This window comes from Eucyclogobius newberryi, unplaced genomic scaffold (genome assembly GCF_026437365.1).
Source record: "Eucyclogobius newberryi isolate DKJ021-1_F unplaced genomic scaffold, fEucNew1.0.hap1 SCAF_11, whole genome shotgun sequence".
Taxonomy (NCBI): Eukaryota; Metazoa; Chordata; class Actinopteri; order Gobiiformes; family Gobiidae; genus Eucyclogobius; species Eucyclogobius newberryi.
Window position 1 is genome coordinate 22,459,651 of NW_027315735.1, and position 13,651 is coordinate 22,473,301.

Consider the following 13,651-nt stretch of genomic DNA (forward strand, 5'->3'; position numbering starts at 1 on the left):
GTCGAGGCTTTATGGCAGAGTGGCCTAAAATAAGCCTCTCCTCAGTGCAATTCATATGAAAGCCTGCATAGAGTTAGCCAAAAACACTCCCAGACTATGAGGAATAAGATTCTTTGGTCTGATGAGACCAAGATCAAACGTTTTGGAGTTAATTCTAAGCGGTATGTGTGGAAAAAACCAGGCACTGCTCATCACCTGCATAATACAATCCCAACAGTGAAATATGGTGGTGGCAGTATTGTGCTATTGGGGTGTTTTTCAGCTGCAGGGACAGGACGACCGGTTGCAATTGAAGGAAAGATGAATGCGGCCAAGTACAGATATATCCTGGAAGAAAAACTCTTCCAGAGTGCTCCTGACCTCAGAGCGGGCCGAAGGTTCACCTTCCAACAAGACAATGACGCTAAGCACACAGCTAAAATAAAAAAGAAGTGGCTTCGGAACATCTCTGTGACCATTCTTGAGCCAGAGCCCTGACCTGAACCCGATTGAGCATCCCTGGAGAGACCTTAAAATGGCTGTCCACCAATGTTCACCATCCATCCTGGCATAACTGGAGAGGATCTGCAAGGAAGAACTGCAGAGGATCCCCAATTCCAGGTGTGAAAAACTTGACTCATGACTGTACTAGCTCAAAAGGGTGCTTCTAATAAATACTTATGACCATGTGATATTTCAGCTTTCTGTAAACATTTCTACATTTCAGTTTTTTCGGTCAATATGGGGTGCTGAGTGTAGCAAATTTCTGCAATGAAACAAAGAGTGAAAGATTTAAAGGGGTCTGAATACTTTCCGTGTCCACTATAAGCTATACATTTATCAAGGAAAAGTTTATATTTTTTGGTTTAAATCATTTACTTCCTTGTTATTATGTTTTATATGAATGGTCGGCATGCATGACTGGAGCGCTTCTTTGTGTACAGTTTATGCTAAGTATACGATGAGTGCAGAGTCTTGTTGACCTGCAGTCTGTGTCGGTTGTTGTGAATGGTGAGGGTAATCCTCAGATGCGGCCAAAGCCTCCAGTGCTTGTAAGGTGGACACAAGAGCATCGTCCAGCTCCTGGGCATGGTCGCGAACAGTTCTTGTGGAAACATTATCAATTAGTGTCACAGGCACATCTTCTTTTGCTTGGGTCACTTTCCCTGTGGCATTTTTTGGGCTAAGATCAGTTCGAGCCTTCCGTCCTCTTTTTGAGTCATCCTCATCAGAGCTGTTGTCCCTGAAGCCAGGTGGAGGGGCAGCTATAGCGGGAGTGGGCAGTTGCAGCCGCAGCTGCTCTGTGCCATTAGTGACTTCTTCCTCATCTTCCTCTTCGTTACCTGGGGGTGGGAGGGCAGTAAGGTCAACAGCACCTCCATCTTGAGATGCACAACTACTGGAGCAGTGTTTACCTGAGCTCCCACTGCTATTCACAACCACACCCTCCGCTCTCAGCCTGGCTTTGCACGAATCACAGAAATATCGCATGTTTTTATGTGATTTTATTATTGTTTGGGCTCGTATCCTAAACTCTGTATTCTCCATTACAGGGACTTCTGAAACACCAGCTATTTCTTCCGAACTATGTAAGGTTGGGTCGGATTTGGTGCGAGGCCGATCGGAAGGCTCTTGAGATATAAAGTTCTCATTTATGTCCATTTCAGTTTCCGTAGGTGCTTGAAACTCCTGGAATTGTTGCTCTCTTTCTCTGAGGTGGACATGACACAGGCCGAGGTGCTGGGGCTCAGCAGAAGCAGAGGCCCGCAGCGAACCTGACTCCCTGTGAGAGTTCTCCCTGTCGTCCCCTCGCCGGCCTCCACTGGGCAGGCTGCTCACCCCGGAGCGGGAGTATCCATGGAAGGAGCTTCTGTAATCTGGGGACAGAATGGTCAGAGTAGAGTAGTGGAGAGTTTGAGCAGTTAAAGTTGTGTAGATATTCACATGGGAAAGCAGAGTGACAGCTGATGGCCACATGGACTTTGTTACTTCAGATGGTTGACAGTTGAAGCTTGGTTGAGGTTGAGGGGTTAGTTTCTGTAATGTGATGGTATGACAATTCCTCTTGTTTGGACTGGATGGCTGAGGATTTTTATACCAGACTAAACAATTGACCACTAAAAATGAAATGCACGGTGAACTTCCACAATGTTGTATTCTGAAGTAGAAATAATGACACCGCATCCATAGCTGAGATGAACATGAAGAAGAGCAGAAGGTATCATGGGAACAGAGGTTATAGAAACAACCTTGTGACTTGCAATGGTTGGAGTCATGAGTGTCATCGATGTTTACAGAAATAAAACATTCCAACACAAGACATCAAGCATGATCTGAATAAATCGAATCAATAAAACAGTGTGTCTTACCTGTCTTTGTCAGTTGAGATTGACCAGGGTTGCGAAAAAAGATGGTTCGCTTTGGGTCAACAAACAGTTTATAGTAGCCAGAGATCAGACAAGCAAAGTTAGTGGCATCAGGCCATTCCATAAGAAGCACCAGGGGCTGCAAAGGATGGATATAATTCACACATTGTGTACAGTATTTTAGTTGGGTTAAAATTCCAGGATATGCATTTTGTTATTTGAATCTACCTTGGACTCATGCATTGACACTTCGACTCGAGCCACACCTTGGCTCTCTCGATAGAGCTGGACTTTGGAGACTCTACTGAACTCAGCCAGAACTGTCGTCAGATTATTTTTAAGGTCAATCACATGACTGATACCATGTCGAGGACCCACCAGGAGGGTTGTTGCTGACTGTTTATCATCCTTCAAAAGAGAAAAAAACATCAGATAAAGAAATCAGATAAAGAAAGGTTTAAACTAACTCTTTGAGTTTCTTTGGAAAAGTGCTGCATAAACCAATGTATTATTAACCCTACAAAATAGTTTATATTAATATATTAAAAAAAAAACATTATTATGTGATATTATGAAATATGAAAACAAAAATAATTACCAGTTCAACAGTATGGAATAATATTCCGCCAAATGGTGGCAGATCATTAAGTACACGCATATATTGTAGTTTCCCTTGCAGCGGTGGGACCTGACAGCAGAATGAGACAACAAACTGACATTAGGACAAGATATACCCAATTTATCCGCTGGAGGGCACTGTGGAGTCACACAAAACCTTATTCTTGTCACAAGATGAAAATCTCAATGGAAAGAGCTAGTTTAAAATCTAGCGTCACCTGTAGCATTTTGAACAATTTGTGTTAAGACCAGTTGTGTAGTACAGTATAATTATGAGCACCTTGTTTCCAGATGGCGGGGGGTGCTGGTAGGTCTTCAGTAACTGAGACAGGGTCTTGCACACATTTTTCTCCTTGATCACAGGGAGCAGAGTGAGGGGAAGAAATGGTTCAAGTCCCCACTCTTTCCTATATGAGCGAAAACACAAAGGACACAATGTAAAACTGTTGCTTTATCAAAAATCATTGAAATGTCACCACGTGAACAAAGTTCCTCTTTTATTCTTTCACCAGACAGCAATTTCATCTGACTTGTGGCGTGACAGTGGATTTGATCATCAGGTATTAGCTGGTAAAGTCTAGAGGTTTGAACAAAAAATAGCCAATAATGTTTATTGACACCTAAAGAAATGCCCTATTTTTTTCATCTGAAAGGAAATATTAAACAAATGTGTACACATCCTGTGATAGTGACCATCTGAATCCCTTTTTTCAGCTTGAAATATGTTCTTGTAAATCATGTCAGCTCATAAGTAAAATAGTAGATTGGTTAAACAAAAGTCTACATGTTTTTTTATAGGGTAGACACTTCTATAAACAGAGAACATAGAAGTGGACATTGGGCTTTGAACTTACTCCACATGCTTGAGTGAGATCTTCTGACTAGGTCTTGCCGAGGACACAGTGATGAAAATGTGCAGCGCTGCCAGACGCAAAGTGATGTCAGACTTCCAGTCCATGCCAAAACGCTCCTTGATTACGTCATTCCGGCTCTGTGAGGCACATATAAATGCATGTCATGTAAGCTTTTCACCCTTCATCACTATATGCAAGTGTAATCTCTCATTCAACCAGGAATGATTCATCGTATACAGTTGAGTTTCTCAGACCAGTTTCTTTGATTGGAAATGAAAGTAAAATGACGACGGTTGAAACCTTTTCAACAGTATATATTCTGGTTATACTGCGAGTCATCCCAGTGTCTCTGAAAATAGGGTGTAATTCTGTTTGAGCCTGGCTTACCTGAATATAGAGGTACTCAAATGCAGCAGGATCTCTTCTCAAAAGATCTGCAGGATCTTTGGGGAAAAAACACACGCGGAAAAGACACTTCATCCCTTGGAAGTAGGTTCTGTGTACAACCTGAAAGAATAAAACAACTCAACTGAGAACGGTCTATTGTACAGTGCTTTATGTCACTAGCTCATGAGCTACAGCACTTGTTTTTTATTTCAAGCAAATAATCTGTCAATTCAGTGAGAAAAAAACATTTGTTTAAATAGTATTAATAATATGTAAACAATCTAGGCTAAGAAATATGTTTATCCAAGTCAGTTCTATTCTGATTAAGTGTGATGTAGAGGTCTTTTCAATTAGATGTTATGATCATATTGTTAAACTATTCCCGAGCGTATTATCAATCGTAAGGGGCTTCTTTACATGTGTCAGGGGCTGGTTCTCCTGCAGCAGATGCAGCCTCTGATGATGATCCATACCCGCTGCCTCAAGCACTAAAGCAAAATGCTCTATGTAACGCAGGGAAAGGCGATCTTGCAGGGAGGCAATCACATCCTGAGAGAAAAGAAAAAATGACATCATTCATACAATTTAATCTAAAATCCCAAAACAAAACAGATCTAACAAACTTAAATGCTAAAATTCTGAATGCAAAAAACAAAACAAAAAAACCAACAGAAAAAACACTTTTACCATGGCAACTCAATCAGGCAAAAAATATGGTTGAGGTTAAAAACAGATATAATCACAACACACATGTGCGTTTGAACAGTAACTATTTTATTTTAAATTACTGAATAAATAACGTAATTACTATTTCTGGTCAAAAAGTGTCAATATACAATGCTAAAAGAAAAGGATTCAGTAATCCAGTAATCTGGAAACTGATCAGTGTGTGGATGCAAATCAACTTTCTCCAGCTAAACTCAGACAAGACTGAAACAAAGAGAAAGTGTTAGCAATCACCTCCAGAATCTCACTCGAAAACCCTCAAATCAATCAATTTTTCCATGTGTTTGTCTCCAGTAGATTAGACTACTGTAACGGCCTGCTCACTGGCCTCTCCAAACGAGCTGTAAAACAGCTGCAGTACATCCAGAACGCTGCTGCTCGGGTCCTGACTAGAACCAGGAAGTATGATCACATTAGTCCTGTTCTCAGGTCTCTGCACTGGCTCCTGTGGCTCAGAGAAGAGACTTTAAAGCAGCTCTGCTTGTGTACAAGTCTCTCCATGGCCTAGCACCAAAGTACATGTCTAACAGTGTCATATTAACGTCTCTGAGGACCTCAGGGACCGGCCTCCTGCTGGTGCCCAGAGTCAGGACTAAACATGGACCGGCCTCCTGCTGGTGCCCAGAGTCAGGACTAAACATGGACCGGCCTCCTGCTGGTGCCCAGAGTCAGGACTAAACATGGACCGGCCTCCTGCTGGTGCCCAGAGTCAGGACTAAACATGGGCCGGCCTCCTGCTGGTGCCCAGAGTCAGGACTAAACATGGGCCGGCCTCCTGCTGGTGCCAGAGTCAGGACTAAACATGGGCCGGCCTCCTGCTGGTGCCCAATAACCAAACAATATCAAGGCTGTGAGATCTTAGAAGGCTGCACAGAGATCCAAATGACATATATGCATATAATGTACAATGATTTACAAATGCAGAGCACATACATACCCTAACAGTGGTGCGGCTGTCAAACGTAAAGGACTTGATCTGCCCATTCTCCAAAAACACCTTCAATATATTTGGTATAAGAAGCAAGGAGTCGTCCTTGAGCATTGTCTGAAAAGAAAAGGGAGAAGTGGCAGGATGAATTAACACTCATTAATACTAACACTAGAGTCTAATCTAGTCAAGTAGTAGTGCAGTGTAGCACAGTATAGTATGTTATAGTATATTATAGTATATTATTGTATAGTGATAGTATTGGAGTTTGGCTGGGCCAAAAGTTAGATGTAGGAAATGTTGAAAGTTTATAATTGCACTTCCTGGTTGGACATGGGTAGCAAAGTTGACATTAGTAGAGGTAATAGGCTTGTTTAAGCAGCCAAAATCTCTGGTTGGATTGTTGGCGAGAGCAGCCTGGAATCAACTTGAACGCTCCAAGAGCCCGAGAATAGAGAGGCCTCAGATCACTCGGGTCACTCAGATCATGTGAACCATCTATGATGATATAAAAGTAGACAAAAAAGAGGAGGAGAGAGGAGGAGCAACAGTGCAGAACTGTAGGACGTTACGTTTCTGATAAAAACAGATCTGGCCCAATCAGTTGTCAGTGTACCGTCTTCTCACGTGTTGAACAGCACTGCATTTCCCATCATGCATTTGGACTCTGTAGTCTATCAAGGAGCTGCAGATGTTTTTCACCGGCTGCACCACATTGCAAGGCACCTTAAGCCACCTTGATCTCGTCTTGATCTCAGGATATTACAGCGGCTGGCGCAGGGCTGTCTGCCTTCACTGCTTTGCTCTGCTTAAACAAGCCTATTTCCACAAATGTTACCTAGCAACCATACATGAAGATAAGTTTGTTATCTTAAGTTCGGGAGCAGGACCACGCCCCTTCCTGCCGCTACACTATTTAAGCATCCAGATCACATACACCTGTGTTCATGACGTTGTGCCCCTTCCTCCCACCCTCCTTTTAATTATTCTAATTATTCAAATGTATCTCCTAGATGGGGGTATCGAGGCCCGGGAGCCTTCAGCCCTCATCGCAAGAACCCCCCAAAACTGCATCAACTTCAATACATTTGTGTTGTTCATGTTTCTCGCCTACCAATAAACACTTTGCATCATAGCTGGGGTTGTGGTCCTTGCTAGTGAATGTAAACAAGAGCCAAAATCCATATAAATTACACAACAGTTATGATTTAACAAATAATAATACTATATAACACCTTTATTTTGTTGAATGATCATTTAAACTGTCAGAAAAGTGTGTCAGTTAAGTGCAAAATGTGTTTTCAACAGAACGTCTCGTTTTTATGACAATTTCTTCACAAACTGCAACTTAACAGAAGTAAAACTAGGATAAATATTTACCACAGGTTGTATACCACCAAACTATGTCATAATTAGAAAATATAGGAGAACCAGTCACGTAGACCCTAAATATTACCAACACAGCAGACGATTATGCTAAGTGCATCTATAACTATGCATAAATTCAGCTTATACAGCTCTTACCCATTTGGATGTTGTATTCAAGAAAGTCTTCACTGGGACCGAGATGTGTTTTGCAGAACAAAAACAGGACTTACTGAGTCTGGGTCACTGATGGACACTTGCTCAGAAAAGCGCACTTTGGGCGGGTTGGTTCGCAGGCGAGCCTTTTTGTCTGCACTTATGAAAGCAGACTTAGGTGACTGAAAAAAGGAGAGAGAACTCTTGAGTCAGCTCGTGGAAACATAAATGAGAGAAATGGCTCTATGACTGCCAAGAAGATCTGTTTTAGAGCAGCTAATGTTGCTGCACTGCGACAACTATTAATCTTGTAACATGGCATGCTAACAATTTTTGAAGTTTAAATTTCTTGTGTCTTCAGTCCCTGGTAAATAACATATGAGCTTTCAATGATCAGTTGCCCCAGTTGGAAAAAATACCCGAACCTTTTATAGCCATCAAATTTGCATTTGCACCCTGCTACCACAGTACATGCACAATCATTTACCATTTTTAATAAGTAATGTTGCATTCCTACATACGTAATTAAAAGGTTTAACAGAATGCATTTTGTTACTAAAAGATAATAATAATGCACCATTCAAACAAAAACAAACTTTACTGCATAATCTTACAACGAAACAGTCAAAGGAAGAGAACAGTATGTTCTTTTACCTGATGGGGCTGGAGCACAGTGAGAACGATCGTGTCTTTACAGCATCTGTGGAAGGACACAGTGCAGTGTGTTAGGTAACATCATGGACACACTGTATTTGGACAGTTTTTATCGGCCAATTCTCACTGTCTTTCTGCAGCAAAAGACTGACTCATCCCAGGTTTGTGATGATGTGTTGCATGAACAGCAAAAGGAAACGTCCATGAGATTAATTTAAATCCCTTTCCTGTCACTTTCTCCTGTCCCAGATCACCTGCACCCCGTCCTATGCCTCCCTCCCTCTTGGGACAGTAAAGGATGTTACCTTACAAGGTCTATGACTCTCTCTCGCGGCGCGTCGCTCACCGTCTCCTCGTTAATGGCCAAGATCTGGTCTCCTGGTAGAAGCTTGCCAAAGGAAGGGCCGTCTACAGACACAGAGACATAGAGTTTAATAGAGACAATATTATCGTTTCACCTTTACACATAACTGTATGCACACACTCACCAGCAGAGACGGAGCGTACAATGACAGGTCTGTGGCTGCCTGCGATGAAGCCAAAGCCTTGAGTGGGGTGTCTCTTGATAATAACCTGTCGAGCTGAGGGAGGACTTAGGGTGCCACTGTCCATACCATCTTGGCTCTCCTCTAACATTACAAAGCTGTAGTGGAATCAGAACATAAGAGACCAAAATGTTCTTAAAAAATAAATAGATACATGTCATACCATTTCAACCTATTTCTGCTGAGTTTAATTCTTTCTAAATTATGTAAAATGAACCGGAATTTTGAGAACCCTTTGGAAAAATAATATTTCTTTGTCTTAAGAAATAATAACTGACAGACCAAGCTGGTGCCTGCTGAGGTTCTGATCAAGTGATTTCTAGTTTTGTTATTGGTCATTATACTTTATTTTTCCAAGTCCAACTTTTATTTCAATCCGTTATATGGTTCCCTGTGGTGTGATAGCAACAGGAATGTGTGCCAGTTTTAAAATCTTTTCAGTTACCCTGCTGCCCTACCTGTCATTTGCATTTGTGTGTCCATCCTGGACTTTTGCCATCCCCTGAGAGGAGAGAGCAGCATGGGAGAGGGTTCCACTGCGAAGACGACGCTCGTTGTTGCAATCATTCACCTGGTTGGACAGAAAGAACAAAAGTATTTTTCAAACAGTAGAAACAACAGTTGATTTGACTCACACTTTTTCTTTTTGCAGATGCCAGAAGTGGGAACATCAGCATAATTGTGTTGACATAGGTATTTGTTATGAAGGGAAATGTGTCCAAGCGATTGTGTGAATCATGTATCGTGTAATGTGTGCTAACAGAATACTGACAAATATGGTAATTTGGACGTGGATGTCATAACAATACAACGCTCACACACACACACACACACACACACACCAGCATACATGGACACTGGAGTCAAGGTGAGTGAAGTGTCTTGCCCAAGGACACAACGACAGTGTGCATTACTGCCATCATGTGGCACCGGCTGGCATTTCAGCCATCCAAATAAAGACTTACAAGATAAAACAATATTTTCCTCTGGGATCCGGTCCCGGGTGGCCCGCGGCCCGGTTCTCAGCCCCGGTGTTACATTACTGTGTAACTAAAAAGTTACATTAATTACAGTAATCTCTTAGTTTGTAACTGGTTACTGCTAAACTGAACAGCATGCATGCATTATTATGCAGCGTGACACTGTTGAAAGCAAATGCCTTTCTGAGCGTCAATAACAGCCATTGAGAGCATTATTAGTCAATACACACTTTGCAGTCACATAGGTGCCACGTGTTGTCTGTGACAACAGAGTCATTTATAATTCCACTGGTGCTCCATTGATTCTAACCTATTAGATACAGGCTTGATTCATTAAAAACAGCAACCCTCAATATTCAGGCGACTCAAAGCATCACATGTCCAGGCTAACGGAGCTGGAGGCAACAAACAATAATAATGATAACTTTGAATAACTGATGGATTTGTTCTCCATTTTGGCCGGTTTGTTTTCCTGGCTCCTTCCATCTCCTTCTCCCTCCAGAACACAAATGAGTTAAAATATAATATTTCAGGGATTCTTGAGTTTAGGAAAACTAATGTTACATTACAATTTAATGTACAATCTCTTCAAATCATGGTCAGTTCTCATATAAAAAATGCTGTTATCACACCGCTTTATTTTTGTTGTGGCATAATCACAACATTTTAATTTCAGATTTCCAAAAAGACATAAAGGAATGGAAGACACAGGAGTGACTAACGTTTGAGGACCTCAGTGTTTGCACATATAAACTTGCATTGAGCAAAGGCATCAGCAGGCCCAGCCATCTCTATGGTTACTGCAGCCTGTACAGAGTCTTGAGTCGACCGATTCTTATGGTGGATGATATGGGAGGAAATGCCATAGTTGTGAGGGTCAGCGCTGTGAACACTGGAGTTGTGAGTTCAAACAGCCTCCAGCGCAAGTCGCAACAGACAATGACCTTTAGACTCAACTGGCATGATTTGCATTGTTATGGGTTTATCGCTCATTAGCAACCAGTGCAAATTAAAATACCTTGGATGAATCTGTTATGACATAAATCAATTGTGTAGTTTCATGTTTTGGGAAAGCAACAGCTCGGAGTAATGGAATGATACCAGTGTGTTCCTAGTGTTGGATATGTGAGGTGTGACATGTAACAGCTGCGGGACAAACAATCTAAAGAAATCTCAGTGTACATTTCTGTTTCTTGGTTGATGAAACCTGAAAACATATTATGCTTTTTTCTGGTACTTACATATGAGCAATAACAGAAGTAGATCATTAGCCTGTTTAAATATTTTGTTCATTGTAAACCACAACATTGATTTAAAATAGATTGATAATAGAAAAAGATCCATTGACTTATTACTGCAGAATAGATAAGCCCTGTCGTGTCATAGGGACATTTCACTGACAGAGGATTTGTTTTTATTTTTCAAATGTGGCTTTATGACATTGTTTTTACCCTGTATCACACAGAGTCTTATTTTTTTCAAATATTGCAACCAAGTACAGGGATGTTGGCGCGGATTCTGGATTGATGAAATCATAAACATTTGGAGCAAGGAGCACTACAGACATAACATGATGCATAAATCAATCGAAATACAACAGTTAGTAAGCTGATTTTGCATTATATGTCTCTTCTCCTTTACAATACACCAAGCCTAATCAGGTAATAATAAAAAGACACAACTAAACCTGAATGTGTGTTAACAAATAATTTGACAGAGGTTAGTGAAATTATTTTATTATTATTGCTGTAATATGTTATATCTTGCAATGCAACTATTCTAATCAAAAAATCTCAATCCAAATGGCTGAATACAAATATATACTGGCCAATTATCTTTAAATATGAATATATGTAGGCTTGGTGCTTAGTTGCATGTCTTTAATTACAGCACACAGTCATGGTTCGGTAATTTTTATGTTCAAGTTTTTGTAGGTAATAAAGGTGTTTAAATAATTGATGCGTTGCTACATTATACAAAGCAGCAATTACACCGACCACAACAGTGTCCGTTTCATCGGAGTGAAGTGTTTTGCATTTATTCACTCCTCGCACAGGGTTTATTACAGACTCGTGCAGAATTACTGAGAGAAAATGAAGTGTCCTACTGATTCTTATTAGACCTGGACAAGGCCGGGAGGAAATTGAAAAGGACAAATAAGTGAGAATGGGTAACAATAGGGAAAATATAGCCGCAAGCGGCAATGATCGGCCCTCGCCACGCCGCCGCCACACCGCCGCCACGCCGCAAGAGGAGGGGGCGCTAACGCGCCCCAATTGTCCTTTTATTACGCCTACTGCTGAATCTGTGACGCTGTCACATCTTCTCCCCTTTGTTTTACCATCAAAAAGCTATTTTATTTTGAATTCTTGGCAAAATGTGCGGCTTTGCCGCACAGACACCGTGACTCTTTGAATGAAAATGTGGATAACTTTTGATGGTCCACCCCTGAAGATGAGTCCCACCAAATTTCAGGTTAATAGGGCTGACGCCCTGGGAGGAGTTTGTGAAAGTCTAAAGTGTAAACATGTTCTGGCGATTTCCCCATTGGAATAACATGAAAGGTTTCGGTCATCGTTGGGCAACGCCATAACAATTATGACATGGGTCTCATTGACTTTTTTGATGGGGATGCTAAAATTGAGTTGTGTGTCAAATTTCATATAATTTCGCAAAACTAAACATTTAACCTCCATATAAAATCTGTAGGGGGCGCTGTGGCGCCAAATGAATTTATTTCACTTCAAGTAGGTTTAGGGCAAAGAGTTTAACAACTGATTCTAATTTGATGCAATTCGGACTTTATCTGCGCAAACGGCAGAAATTTTAAATATGGGAGATTTCTGAAATTTTAGTTACAGTTTGCGGCTTCGCCGCACAGAGACCGTGAGAGGTATCAATGTAATTTGGATAACTTTTGATGTCCCACTCCTCAGTAGCATTTTCACCAAATTTCAGCTTTTTAGGGCCAACGCCCTGGGAGGAGTTCGTAAAAGTACGACGTTTGGAAAAACTCCGAAGTCATGTTTAGCCATTTTTGAAGCAATATGGCCGACATTTGGTTCGGGGGACGGCGTTGCCGTAATAATATTTTTTACTTCTCTTGTCACCATCTACCTCTGCGCCAAATTTCATGATTCTACGATCAGATTTTTTTTGGGTCATTTCCCATCTCTCAATGCATTTTTGGTACATTTGGTGGCGCTGACGCGCCAATTTTTTTTATTTTAGAAAAGGGAAATAGCCAGAATGTAGAGAGGCACGATTTTTAGAGGTGTGCAAATTTTTGTGACTTTTCGTCAATGTTCACTGGGTGAAAAATAGGGGGGTTGGTCCCGAGAAGAAGAAGAAGAAAGAAAGAAAGAAAGAATAATATTCCGATGCGAAAACAATGTTTCCCATTTTTCAAATATCATAAACTATACATTTTCGGAAAGCGCTCGCGCTTTCCTACCTCATGGTGTGGGTCCCTGGTCACTGACGGGTACTTTCGATAATTTTGAGTGGGCTCCGCCCACTTTGTGTTTTTGGCCCTCTATACAGTAATAATGTTCAATTTTTGCATTACATGCTTATATGCACGGAACATGCAAGAGATGGGGAACGTATTCGTGAGCTACTTAGCGCAAATGAGTGCTTTATATGGGGGATGACGACCGCGAAGCGGTCGTCATCCCAATGTAAAGTGCTCGTTTAGTGCGAACTTTTGCACGGGCTTCGCCCGTTTACAACGGTAATGTTCCATTTTCCTACAACTAATTAGTATGCACGGGGCGTGCATGAGTGGAGGAGTGCGTTAGTGAGTGTTTGGAAGTGGGCGAGCGCTTCGCGCTCGATTTCGTGCGCACTACGTGCGCACTTTCGCAGCCGTGCTTCACACGGCCTTACGAGATTAATAGGCCTCTCGCCAGCTTGTGGCGCTCGGGCCTAATAAACATGATAAAAGATGTTGTAGCTACTAAACTGAAGCTGAGGGTATTTATGGCTTTCTGTTTATATGCGACATTTTGAGATTTTGAGGACCATTCAAACGATATATTTCCAATTAGAAACCAAACCAAATAGAGAACTCATTTTGTTTTTCAGACTTTGA

At 41.4% G+C, this 13,651-nt stretch overlaps 1 protein-coding gene across 5 annotated transcripts in view; it reads right to left on the bottom strand.

Moving 5' to 3' along the window:
* The window catches only part of frmpd3 (FERM and PDZ domain containing 3), a 90,721-nt gene that overhangs the window by 5,626 nt on the left and 71,444 nt on the right, over positions 1-13,651 (bottom strand). For 2 of the 5 annotated variants that reach the window (XM_072438378.1, XM_072438394.1), the window contains 14 exons: positions 9,037-9,149; positions 8,522-8,676; positions 8,339-8,441; positions 8,034-8,079; positions 7,457-7,561; positions 5,868-5,975; positions 4,622-4,753; positions 4,205-4,324; positions 3,818-3,954; positions 3,244-3,370; positions 2,944-3,033; positions 2,574-2,753; positions 2,349-2,484; positions 963-1,856 (listed from right to left, as the gene is read on the bottom strand). In XM_072438378.1, the coding sequence (XP_072294479.1) occupies positions 963-1,856; positions 2,349-2,484; positions 2,574-2,753; positions 2,944-3,033; positions 3,244-3,370; positions 3,818-3,954; positions 4,205-4,324; positions 4,622-4,753; positions 5,868-5,975; positions 7,457-7,561; positions 8,034-8,079; positions 8,339-8,441; positions 8,522-8,676; positions 9,037-9,149 (2,446 nt within the window). Of the gene's footprint in view, positions 1-962; positions 1,857-2,348; positions 2,485-2,573; positions 2,754-2,943; positions 3,034-3,243; positions 3,371-3,817; positions 3,955-4,204; positions 4,325-4,621; positions 4,754-5,867; positions 5,976-7,456; positions 7,562-8,033; positions 8,080-8,338; positions 8,442-8,521; positions 8,677-9,036; positions 9,150-13,651 lie in introns of those variants that run through there. The other 3 variants (XM_072438386.1, XM_072438412.1, XM_072438402.1) reach the window with 3 other exon arrangements.